Consider the following 12,976-nt stretch of genomic DNA (forward strand, 5'->3'; position numbering starts at 1 on the left):
AGGGGCTGTAGGCAGAGTGTCCACCACCCCAGTCATCTGGCGCCACCGTCAGACTGCCCTTCATCTCCTCACAGATTTTTTTTTAATATATATATATTTTTTCACCTTTATTTTACCAGGTAAGCCAGTTGAGAACAAGTTCTCATTTACAACTGCGACCTGGCCAAGATAAAGCAAAGCAGTGCGATAAAAACAACAACACAGAGTTACATATGGGGTAAACAAAACATAAAGTCAAAAATACAAACAGAAAATATATATACAGTGTGTGCGAATGTAGTAAGTTATGGAGGTAAGGCAATAAATAGGCCATAGTGCAAAATAGTTACAATTTCGTATTAACACTGGAATGATATATGTGCAAAAGATGATGTGCAAATAGAGATACTGGGGTGCAATATAGCAAAATAAATAACAATATGGGGATGAGGTAGTTGGGTGGGCTAATTTCAGAATGACTGTGTACAGGTGCAGTGATCGGTAAGCTGCTCTGACAACTGACGCTTAAAGTTAGTGAGGGAGATAAGAGTCTCCAGCTTCAGAGATTTTTGCAGTTCGTTCCAGTCATTGGCAGCAGAGAATTGGAAGGAATGGCGGCCAAAGGAGGTGTTGGCTTTGGGGATGACCAGTGAGATATACCTGCTGGAGCGCAGACTACGGGTGGGTGTTGCTATGATGGCCAGTGAACTAAGGTAAGATGGGGATTTGCCTAGCAGTGATTTATAGATGACCTTGAGCAAGTGGGTTTGGCGACGAATATGTAGTGAGGGCCAGCCAACAAGAGCGTACAGGTCACAATGGTGGGTAGTATATGGGGCTTTGGTGACAAAACGGATGGCACTGTGATAGACTACATCCAATTTGCTGAGTAGAATGTTGGAGGCTATTTTGTAAATGACATCGCCAAAGTCAAGGATCGATAGGATAGTCAGTTTTACGAGGGCATGGTTGGCAGCATGAGTGAAGGAGGCTTTGTTGCGAAATAGGAAGCCGATTCTAGATCTAACTTTTGATTGGAGATGCTTCATGTGAGTCTGGAAGGAGAGTTTACAGTCTAACGAGACACCTAGGTATTTGTAGTGATTCTAGTCGGGTGGGTGGGTGCAAGCAGCATTCGATTGAAGAGCATGCATTTAGTTTTACTAGTGTTTAAGAGCAGTTGGAGGCTACGGAAGGAGTGTTGTATGGCATTGAAGCTCGTTTGGAGGTTTGTTAACACAGTGTCCAATGAAGGGCCAGATGTATACAAAATGGTGTTGTCCGCATAGAGGTGGATCCGAGCTTCACCAGCAGCAAGAACAACATCATTGATATACACAGAGAATAGTCGGCCCGAGAATTGAACCCTGTGGCATCCCCATAGAGACGGCCAGACAACAGGCCCTCCGATTTGACACATTGAACTCTATCTGAGAAGTAGTTGGTGAACCAGGTGAGGCAGTCATTAGAGAAACCAAGGCTATTTAGTCTGCCAATAAGAATGCGGTGGTTGACAGAGTCGAAAGCCTTGGCCAGGTCGATGAAGACGGCTGCGCAGTACTGTCTTTTATCGATCACGGTTATAATATCGTTTAGGACCTTGAGCGTGGCTGAGGTGCACCCATGACCAGCTCGGAAACCGGATTGCATAGTGGAGAAGGTACGGTGGTATTCGAAATGGTCGGTGATCTGTTTGTTAACTTGGCTTTCAAATATTTTCGAAAGGCAGGGCAGGATGGATATAGGTCTGTAACAGTTTGGATCTATAGTGTCACCCCCTTTGAAGAGGGGGATGACCGCGGCAGCTTTCCAATCTCTGGGGATCTCAGACGTTACGAAAGAGAGGTTGAGATCTAGTCCAATATGCGTCATTAATACTCCAACCTGAACCAAACACATGTGTTATTGGTGTTTAAAAGGGGCTGCGTCCGACCTAAAGAGAGAGCTAAAGAGAGATAGAGAGAGTCTCTTCGTTCGCCGAGGCGCTGGGGGAAAGCCAGCAAGAACTCAAATCCCCAGTTAATTGCGGTTAGAAATTAAAAAGTGGTGGATTTTGGAGGCCAGACAGATCTCAGTGATGTTGTCATCGTCGGCACTCCTGGGCGTGTGCCAGCAGCCGCTGCTTTCTCACCCTCTCTCTGTCAGGGGAGCAGCGCTCTGTTTGCTCTGCACTCAATTGTTTGCTGGTTTAGGCCTCGCTGCTGTTGAGCTCAGTGTTGAAGAGCTGGTGGATCGGAGTGGAGACAAGAAGAAAGGAGAGGAGAGGAGTGGAGTGGGAGTTACTCTCTTCTTCTCCTCTTCTTCTCTCCACCTCTCCTTCTCTCCCTCAGTCTTTGTCCTTTGGCCAGCTTTGCTTTGCGCTCTGTCTCCTTTTTAAGTGGTTGTCTGGTGCTTATTACATCACTGGGCTGTAGTGTAGCCAGTGACACAGGGCCAATGCCAAAGGGATATACAGTCACTGCATACATTTTTGTGTTCGCTCCAACAGTACCTGTGTTATCCTGCAAAGCTGTTATGTATGGACTCATATTACAACACTGTTCACCACTTTGGAATTTAAAGCCACGGATCCTCATTTAACACTGTCAAGTTAGTCAGTACAGTCTCAAATAGACATGACGGGTGGATGAAATGTCATATCCATCCATAGATGAGAGATCCTACTCAGCTTAATGTTATCTGCTTGATACACTCATTTCGAGTCTCAGTGGTCACACATGGTCAGAGCCTAACATCCTTTAAAGTTCAGAAGTTGGGAAGATTGTGCAACAACCCAACCAGATTTTTAGCATCCAATGAGATTATAAGAGAACATTCCGAGCTACAACTTCTCTGTGAAGTCAAAACCCCTGCATGGGTCTTTATCCCAGCGATGGGAAGAGAGAACATTACACACAGTGTGCATTGTCTGCTTACATGTGGGATGGTGGATCCTCCTCCCCACACACACACGCACACACGCATGCACGAACAAATGCACACACACTAGGGCTGTGACGGTCATGAAATTTTGCATGACGGTTATTGGCCAGCCAAATGACCAAGGTCACCGTAATAACCATTCGAATAGCTCAATATATATGGTTTGAATAGCACAATATATACAGTGCTATGAAAAAGTATTTTCCCCCTTTCTAATTTTCTCTACTTTTGCATATTTGTGATACTGAATGTTATCAGATCTTCAACCAAAACCTAATATTAGATAAAGGGAACATAAGTGAACAAATAACACAAGAATTACATATTTATTTCATAAACAAAGTTATGCAACACCCAATTCCCCTGTGTGAAAAGGTAATTGCCTCCTTACACTCAATAACTGGTTGTGCCACCTTTAGCTGCAATGACTCCAACCAAATGCTTCCTGTAGTTGTTGATCAGTCTCTCACGTCGCTGTGGAGGAATTTTGGCCCACTCTTCCATGCAGAACTGCTTTCACTCAGTGACGTGTGGTTTTTCAAGCATGAACTGCTCGTTTCAAGTCCTGCCACAACATCTCAATTGGGATTAGGTCTGGACTTTGACTAGGCCATTCCAAAACTTCCAATTTGTTGCTTTTTAGCAATTTTCATGTAGACTTGATTGTGTGTTTTGGATCATTGCCTTGCTGCATGACCCAGCTGCGCTTCAGCTTCAGCTCACAGATGGATGGTCTGACATTCTCCTGTAGAATTCTCTGAAACAGAGCAGAATTCATGGTTCCTTCTATTAAGGCAAGTCGTCCAGGTCCTGAGGCAGCAAAGCATCCCCAAATCACACCACCACCACCATGCTTGACCTTTGTTATGATGTTCTTACTGTGGAATGCAGTGTTTGGTTTTCGCCAGGCATTACTGGAACCATGTCGTCCAAAATAATTAAATAATTAAAGAGCAGCAGTAAAATATAATAACAGTAGGGAGGCTATATACAGGGGGTACCGGTACAGAGTCAATGTGCGGGGGTAAAGGTTAGTCGAGGTAATTGAGGTAATATGTACATGTGGGTAGAGTTAAAGTGACTATGCATTGATAATAAACAGAGTAGCAGCAGCGTAAAAGAGGGGATGGGGTGGGATGGGGGGGGGGGGGGGGGTGCAATGCAAATAGTCCGGGTAGCCATGATTAGCTGTTCAGGAGTCTTATGGCTTGGGGGTAGAAGCTGTTAAGAAGCCTTTTGGACCTAGACTTGGTGCTCCGGTACCGCTTGCCATGCGGTAGCAGAGAGAACAGTCTATGACTAGGGTGGCTGGAGTCTTTGACCATTTTTAGGTTCTTCCTCTGACACAGCCTGGTATAGAGGTCCTGGATGGCAGGAAGCTGTACTGGGCCGTACGCACTACCCTCTGTAGTGCCTTGAGATCGGAGGCTGAGCAGTTGCCATACCAGGCGGTGATGCAACCAGTCAGAATGCTTTCAATGTTGCAGCAGTATAACTTTTCGAGGATCTGAGGACCCATGTCAAATCTTTTCAGTCTCCTAAGGTGGAATAGGCTTTGTCGTGCCCTCTTCACGACTGTCTTGGTGTGTTTGGACCATGATAGTTTGTTGGTGATGTGGACACCAAGGAACTTGAAGCTCTCAACCTGTTCTACTACAGCCCCGTCGATGAGAATGGGGGTGTGCTCAGTCCTCTTTTTTTTTCCTGTAGTCCACAATCATCTCCTTTGTCTTGATCACGTTGAGGGAGAGGTTGTTATCCTGGCACCACATGGCCAGGTCTATTACCTCCTCCCTATAGGCTGTCTCATCGTTGTCGGTGATCAGGCCTACCACTGTTGTGTCGTTGGCAACCTTAATGATGGTGTTGGAGTCGTGCCTGGCCATGCAGTCATGGGTGAACAGGGAGTACAGTAGGGGACTGTGCACTCACCCCTGAGGTGCCCCCGTGTTGAGGATCAGCGTGGTAGATGTGTTGTTACCTACCCTTACCACCTGGGGGCGGCCCGTCAGGAAGTCCAGGATCCAGTTGCAGAGGGAGATGTTTAGTCCCAGGGTCCTTAGCTTAGTGATGAGCTTTGAGGGCACTATGTTGTTGAACGCTGAGCTGAAGTCAATGAACAGCATTCTCACATAGGTGTTCCTCTTGTCCAGGTGGGAAAGGGCAGTGTGGAGTGCAATAGAGCTTGCATCATTGTGGATCTGTTGGGGCGGTATGCAAATTGGAGTGGGTCTAGGGTTTTTGTGATAATGGTGCTGATGTGAGCCATGACCAGCCTTTCAAAGCACTTCATGGCTACAGAAGTGAGTGCTATGGGTCGGTAGTCATTTAGGCAGGTTATATTAGTGTTCTTGGGCACAGGGACTATGGTGGTCTGCTTGAAACATGTTGGTATTACAGACTCAGTCAGGGACATGTTGAAAATGTCAGTGAAGACACTTGCCAGTTGGTCAGCGGATGCTCGGAGTACACGTCCTGGTAATCCGTCTGGCCCTGTAGCCATGTGAATGTTGACCTGCTTAAAAGTCTTACTCACATCGGCTACGGAGAGCGTGATCACATAGTCATCTGGAACAGCTGATGCTCTCATGCATGCTTCAGTGTTGCTTGCCTCGAAGCGAGCATAGAAGTGATTTAGCTTGTCTGGTAGGCTCGTGTCACTGGGCAGTTTGCGGCTGTGCTTCCCTTTGTAGAGTGTAATAGTTTGCAAGCCCTGCCACATCCAATGAGTGTTGGAGCCGGTGTAGTACGAATCAATCTTAGTCCTGTATTGACTCTTTGCCTGTTTGATGGTTCGTCGGAGGGCATAGCGGGATTTCTTATAAGCGTCTGGGTTAGAGTCCCGCTCCTTTAAAGTGGCAGCTCTACCCTTTAGCTCAGTGCGGATGTTGCCTGTAATCCATTACTTCTGGTTGGGGTATGTATGTACGGTCACTGTGGGGATGTCATCGATGCACTTATTGATGAATCCAGTGACTGATGTGGTGTACTCCTCAATGCCATTGGAAGAATCCCGGGAACATATTCCAGTCTGTGCAAGCAAAACAGTCCTGTAGCTTAGAATCTGCATCATCTGATCACTTCCTTATTAACCGAGTCACTGGTGCTTCCTGCTTTAGTTTTTGCTTATAAGCAGGAATCAGGAGGATATAATTATGGTCCGATTTGCCAAATGGAGGGCGAGGGAGAGCTTTGTACGGGTCTCTGTGTGTGGAGTAAAGGTGGTCTATAGTTTTTTCCCCCTCTGATTGCACATTTAACATGCTGGTAGAAATTAGGTAGAACGGATTTAAGTTTCCCTGCATTAAAGTCCCCGGCCACTAGGAGCGCTGCCTCTGGATGAGCGTTTTCCTGTTTGCTTATGGCCTTATACAGCTCATTGAGTGCAATCTTAGTGCCAGCATCGGTTTGTGGTGGTAAATAGACAGCCACGAAAAATACAGAAGAAAACTCTCTTGGTAAATAGTGTGGTCTACAGATTATCATGAGATACTCTACCTCAGGTGAGTAAAACCTCGAGACTTCCTTAGTATTAGATTTTATGCACCAGCTGTTGTTTACAAATATACACAGACCGCCACCCCTTGTCTTACCGGAGTCAGCAGTTCTATCCTGCCGAAGTAGCGTATATCCCGCCATATTTTCCGCCAGGTCATCTGATGCAGCACTCCATCACTCTCCTTCTTGGTAAAATAGCCCTTACACAGCCTGGAAGTGTGTTGGGTCATTGTCCTGTTGAAAAACAAATGATAGTCCCACTAAGATTTTGGTTCCAACCGCCGTGTCTTTGTGAGACGCGATGTGGGTGAACGGATGATCTCCGCATTCTACATTACCATGGAAAATATTGCATAACAATACCAGGCAGCTATTACGAGTGTACCCATGAGTTTACTGTCCTTGCTATCCAGTATCCTTGGGATGTCCCTACCCCATTGAAGTTGAAATTGTAAATGGTTAAGGTAAGGGTTAAGGTTAGGGTTAGGATTAGGTAAGGGTTATGGTTATGGTTAAGATTAAGGTTAGGGTTAGAGTAAGGGTAGGGGTTAAGGTTAGGGTTAGGGTAAGGGGTTTAGGGTATGGACATCTCAAGGAATCCAGATAGCACTTAGTGATGGGAAGTTCGGCTCTTTTTACTGACTCTGATATTTTCGACTCGTTCAGTCAAAATAACAAATATTTTGACTCATTTCGTTCATTTGAGTCAGTAATGCCCATAGAGCTAGATAGAGGAGTTATCTTTGTATCTGTGCCATTATAGCGTCTGTGACAGCATGGGCAGCACCATTGAGGCTATCTCCATTTTGAAGTAGTACATTTTCTTCTTCACGTTTGGCTAATCCCTCCTGATGACCCGGTTGGACATGACTCCAACATTGTCACCAGGAGGGATCAGCCAATGAAGTTGGAAGTCCCACCCAGTTGACTACATTAAAATGGTGGAAGTCGTCAATGGCGCTGCCCATGCTAAAACAGCCTTTTGGCCACTAGAGGCCTCTTTCATTCTCTATGGTAAAGCCTCTGCAGAGTCCCCAACAACAAGATGTTCCGGTTTTCAGAGGAAATGGAAAGAGAACCTGTGACGCGACTTCTGCTTTTGGACGTTAACAAGGCGATACTCCATCTCGTCTACATTTACTGGATTGGTTGAACAGCGCAGAAGAGAATCTCCCCCAACAGTTTTTCTTCTCTTCAAGACCAGTATGTATGGGATCTAGTTTCAGGCGTTTATTTTACGCCTGCTACGTTAGGTTACTAATGCCCAGAGCACGCAGGACCCCCTATCAGCGAACGATGAAATGAAAACTCGAAATAGCCTTTATTCTACAAGCCTCTTGTTCACATGTTGTTCACCATAAGGGTGTACTGCCCCATTACCCTCCCTGGTGATCTGCTCTAATGGCGTTGTCAGCCCATTAGTGAGGGGTCCCACACTGACACGCCATGCCCATGAGATGAGCCTCTCTCTCTCTCTCTCTCTCTCTCTCTCTCTCTCTCTCTCTCTCTCTCTCTCTCTCTCTCTCTCTCTCTCTCTCTCTCTCTCTCTCTCTCTCTCTCTCTCTCTCTCTCTCTCTCTCTCTCTCTCTCTCTCTCTCTCTCTCTCTCTCTCTCTCGCTCTCTTTCTCTCGCTCTCTTTCTCTCGCTCTCTTTCTCTCGCTCTGTAGCCTGGATCAATAGCATCTTTGTGTGTGGACAGTGCACACTCCCTCTAGTGGTGGTGTTCAGCTAATGCAATCAGACGGGCTGGGCCAGGCAAAGGGGGGGAGAGGAAAATATAGGGGAAGATTGAGGACGGAGGGACAGAGAGTGAAGGAGAGGTAGAGAAATAGGAAGAGAGAGAGAGAGTGGAGGTTAAGGTTTATTTTGAATTGTACACATTTGCAGCTAAAAGCTGAATTGCAGCATACATAGGCATACATAAAAATATGAGATGTAGTATACAATATTACAGTTAAGCAGCATTAAGCAGTCTCACAAAGTAAGGCATAGATAGGGCTGTTGTCATATATGTCAGTCTGAGTAGGGGGAAGGTTCAGTTTATATAGATATAGATGGAATGGTAGAGGGTAAAGGAGAAAAGAGCGATTGATTGAGAGATTGAGGGGGGAGGGGGGAGCTGCTGCGACCCAGTTCCATCACAGCTTATTTGTGTTTGGCCCGTGCGGCAGCAGAGCAGCGTTGTGGCGAGGGGGGCGGGACGTGTGAAATAAACACGTGTTTGCACTGGGAATGAAGCCATCACACACTAAAGCAGCGCTCATTCCCTACACACAGCACACACCGATACGCGTACACACACATGCATGCATGGATAGATGCACACACACATGCAGCCCACACAAATCCATACAACATGAATGAGCCCATGCACACAGACAAGTTCACACAACATGATACAAATACTGTTACACCCAAAACAAATCTAAGGCACAAACAAAGTGACAGTTATCATGCACAAGCAAAACATGTACTCAAACTTTCACTCAGTTCAGTTCACACCCACATCTTGAGTACACAGAAACACCAAACGTGTTTCCTCTCTTTTCTCTCTCATGATCTTATCTGTGTCATCTGAGAACCACACACGTGCGCTCGCGCACACCCTGAAATGGAGAAGTGAAACTAAACTATACGGCCACCCTGACAACCTTAACAGTTATCATCCACAGCTGAAGTTGTGAGGTGGTGCTCTCTCCACTTCCCAGGAGCCTGACGAGGCCCTGCTGAGGCCCTACTGAGAGGACCAGATATAACACTCATCTAGATAAGGATCTATACATTTCACCTCACTGTTCCACACATTTCAACTCTTTAAGTACAGCAATCACATACCATGGCGGTGACTTGTTGCTACTCTGCAGCTATTTGTCAAACATAAGCCCACAGTTCCCGGGAAGGATTTGAATAGTCCAATATCTCAGATCAGATTTCACACTCCAGTTTCTGCCTGTGTGTGTGTGTGTGAGTATGTATGTGTGTGCATGTGTGTGTGTGTGTGTGTATGTGTGTGCGTGCACAAGACGGAAATAGTCACACCTTGTGTTGAAAGCTGGAAAAGGTGCAGCTCGAGCTCCTCGGTGACTGCAATGTAAACAATAGCTGTAATGACTTTCACATGTTGTTCGAGGCTCGGGGAGCGGCGAATGGAATTCCTGATTTTTCTTTCACAAGTTGTAATCTCGGGAATAGCATCAGTTGAGACCTACACTCTGAGGAGCGATGTTCTGCTGTTGTCAGTGCTTTAATCTAAACCAGTCAGAAATACATAAGCAACGAGTTGATCATATCAGTTCAGCTTCCTTACTGCTGGCTCCCAGAGGTAGGGAGCTCATTGTGTGGCTGTGGCTGGATGTGGTTGGGTGGGAGAGCGGCTCTTCATAATAAGTTTCCCCCAGGCAGGGTGACTCAAACCTGGGTGAAGAGGGGTTGAGGACCTGGGCGTGCTCCGTGGAGGTGGTGGGTTGAGTGAAAGTGAGAAAGGGGGAGAGAAGGGGGAAAGGAGAGGAGGGATAGGGGGAAAGGAGAGGAAGGATAGGGGGAAAGGAGAGGAGAGAAGGGGGAAAGGAGAGGAGGGATAGGGGGAAAGGAGAGGAGAGAAGGGGGAAAGGAGAGGAGGGATAGGGGGAAAGGAGAGGAGAGATAGGGGGAAAGGAGAGGAGGGATAAGGGGAAAGGAGAGGAGAGATAGGGGGAAAGGAGAGGAGGGATAGGGGGAAAGGAGAGGAGAGATAGGGGGAAAGGAGAGGAGAGAAGGGGGAAGTGGTAGTGTAGATAGATAGATAAAGACTGGCGGTGGATTGGCATTGTGAAAAAGGGATTGGAGAGAGAAAGGGGTGAGCTAATGAGCTGGATTTGCTGGAGAGTTGGCATTCCGCTCATGGAGCACTCTTCCCTGTAGAATAGCTGGCTGGAGCTTCCTGTCTGAGCCCTGAAGCGGGAATGAACGAGAGAGGGAGAGAGGGAGGAGGGGATGGAGAGAGAGGGAGGAAAGGGGGTGGGGTTGTTGGAAGCAATAGAACAGATGAAGAAGGAGAGGATAGAAGGAGGGAGGAAGGGAAAGGGGGGTGGCGGTGGAATTGAATGCCGGGGAGCTGTGTTCTCACAGCCAGTGTTGCCATGGTTACCTGGAAATTCTGGCGAGTAAGGAAATTTCATTCACTCCAGTGTGAAAAAAAGGAGGGAAATATCAAAAAAGCAAGAAACAGAAAGATAAAAAAAACTAGACAACACAACCCTCAAAGAAAAAATAAATATCATCCTCCGTGGGCCCTCCAACCCTCCTCTGGGCTCTGTCGCTTTTTCCCTCCCTGCATCCATCCCTCCCTTCCCCCTGTGTGCCCGCCCGGTGCTTTTTGTTTGCCGACACCCTGTAAGTAAACACAACACCCACTCACAAGCCACCCATCCCTGCCAATCGGCCTCCGGGTATGGCAGAGAACAAAAAACACTAGTGCTATAAGTAGCTATTCCTCTTCTGGGAAGAAGGAAGGACAGGGGAACCAGTAGTGGTAGGATCCATCCACTACTCCACACAAGTCACATCTGAGCTGGCTGCTGACATGGCAAGAACTGGAACTAAGCACTGTCGCCCTGACGACTCTCCTGAGCACTGCTGGGCTGTCAGGGCTGGCATCTACGCGTGGTGCTGCCCGCCCAGCCCCGCCCCGCCCCGCCCCGCCCCGCCCCGCCTCTCCTCTCCTCTCCTCTCCTCTCCTCTCCTCTCCTCTCCTCTCCTCTCCTTGTCTCTCCTCTCCTGCCTCCCTGCGTGGTCTCTGGCCTACAGACACACAGACACACACAAACACACACAGACACATACACAAACACCCTCTGCAGCACACTGTCTATCCCAGCGCTGGCTAACTGGAGCTGACAGCTGCACATGGGTTGACAGTGGCACTGGTGCAGTGGAGCTGACAGCTGTACAGAGCCACAGTGATCACACACACATACACACACACACACACACACACACACACAGATACAGCGCACGCAAGGGTACTTGTTTGTTCTTCCACAGTGGTTTAACTTATATGGAAGGTACTGTAACTGTGGTTCAGGGCATCTGATGAGTCAGTCTGTGGATGGGTGTATAGGACATGTAGATACTTGTGTCTGTGGGTAACATTCATCTGTATTCCTAGAAGCCTCCTCTGCTTTTGGCATGCATTGCAGTCAATAGAGAATGTCTCCTGTGTGTCTGTGCAATGTGTTTGAGTGTATGAACAGAAATAGAATGAATAGAACGGGCATCCCCAATCAAGTCATAATGGGTGGACTGGTGGCCATTGCGAGTGTTCCCATAGGAGCAAAGCATAGAGATAGATAGAGGACTCATTATGAATATAACCCGTTTTAGCATGGACATTGCCATTGAGAGCTTCCACCATGCTTCCGCCATTTTAAAGTAGTTAACGTAGTCAACTGGGTGGGGATTCCTATGGGTTGTAGTCTCAATGGCGCTGCCCATGCTGTCACAGACCCTATAATGGCATAGATATAAAGATGAGTCCTCTATCTTTCTCTGTGGAGCAAAGCTAGTTTGAAGATGACAAAGGTTAAGACAACAAGATTCTAATATACCATAACTCTTTGCAAACATGGGACCAACATTGCTAGTTAGCAACAGCGCTAGTAGTAGTTATCAATGGCGCTGGTCCCATGAATTTGTTTATTTTCAAATGGTGCTGCATGGAATCATAACGTTTTCTTAACCTGTATTTTTTTTTTACCCAGGAGCAAAGCAGGAAGTAAAAGCAGGAAGTAAATCAGGAAGTGTACCCATCAAGCTGTGCTATGATTTGTTGAATGAACTCAACTGACATTACAAAAAATACAGTCCATTGCATGAGCCACATCAGTTAGCATCATTTGAATGAACATTCTACATTACCATGGAAATTATTGCATCACCATACCAGGCAGCCATTGCGAGTGTACCCATGTGTTTACCAGTCAAATTGCCAGTGTTAGAGGTTCCAGGCCCGTTCTATTCAATCCTTTGCTGTGGTATGAACTGTGTTGACTTCACTATATCCACCAGTTGCTAACCCATCCATCTTCTCTTCCTGTCTTCCAGTGGCTGAGGAGGGACTATGGGAGTGTGGGCTGTCATATGAATGCAGGACCCTCCTGTTCAAGGCCATTCACAACCTGCTGGAGAGGTACAGAACAACTACATTTCCCATGAGACACTTGGAAAACGACTTGTCAGCTCATCCCATGTCATATAGTCATATGTAAAGTATCACATAAAGTAAGCTGAATATTCCCAGTCTAGTAATAGGCTATTTCTGCTCATATAACCATTTCTACTCCCACCAACTGCTAAGGAAATAATGCTGACAAAAATAGAGACCACCAACGGTTAAAAGACTTGAAGTAATAATCAAATTAAAACCTGGACTGAATCAATAACTCCAGTAAAGCTTTCCCATCTGCTAAATGAACCAGCACATATTTGGTTTCAATTAAGTTAAACATCAATAATCATCATAGGGGGGCAGGCTGAATTAACCTTTTAATTACCTTGAGTCTACCTCCTCCTCTCTTACAACTCTATACCTCTGCACTAT

The 12,976-nt window shown here is 46.6% G+C and overlaps 1 protein-coding gene across 2 annotated transcripts in view; it reads left to right on the plus strand.

Moving 5' to 3' along the window:
• The window catches only part of LOC311099481 (mediator of RNA polymerase II transcription subunit 13-like), a 129,441-nt gene that overhangs the window by 68,600 nt on the left and 47,865 nt on the right, over positions 1-12,976 (plus strand). For both annotated transcript variants that reach the window (XM_084140173.1, XM_084140174.1), the window contains exon 3: positions 12,481-12,565. In XM_084140173.1, coding sequence (XP_083996299.1) covers positions 12,481-12,565 — 85 coding nt within the window. The remainder of the gene's footprint in view (positions 1-12,480; positions 12,566-12,976) is intronic.

The sequence above is a fragment of the Coregonus lavaretus genome (assembly GCF_964263955.1).
Source record: "Coregonus lavaretus genome assembly, chromosome: 24".
NCBI classification, from domain to species: domain Eukaryota; kingdom Metazoa; phylum Chordata; class Actinopteri; order Salmoniformes; family Salmonidae; genus Coregonus; species Coregonus lavaretus.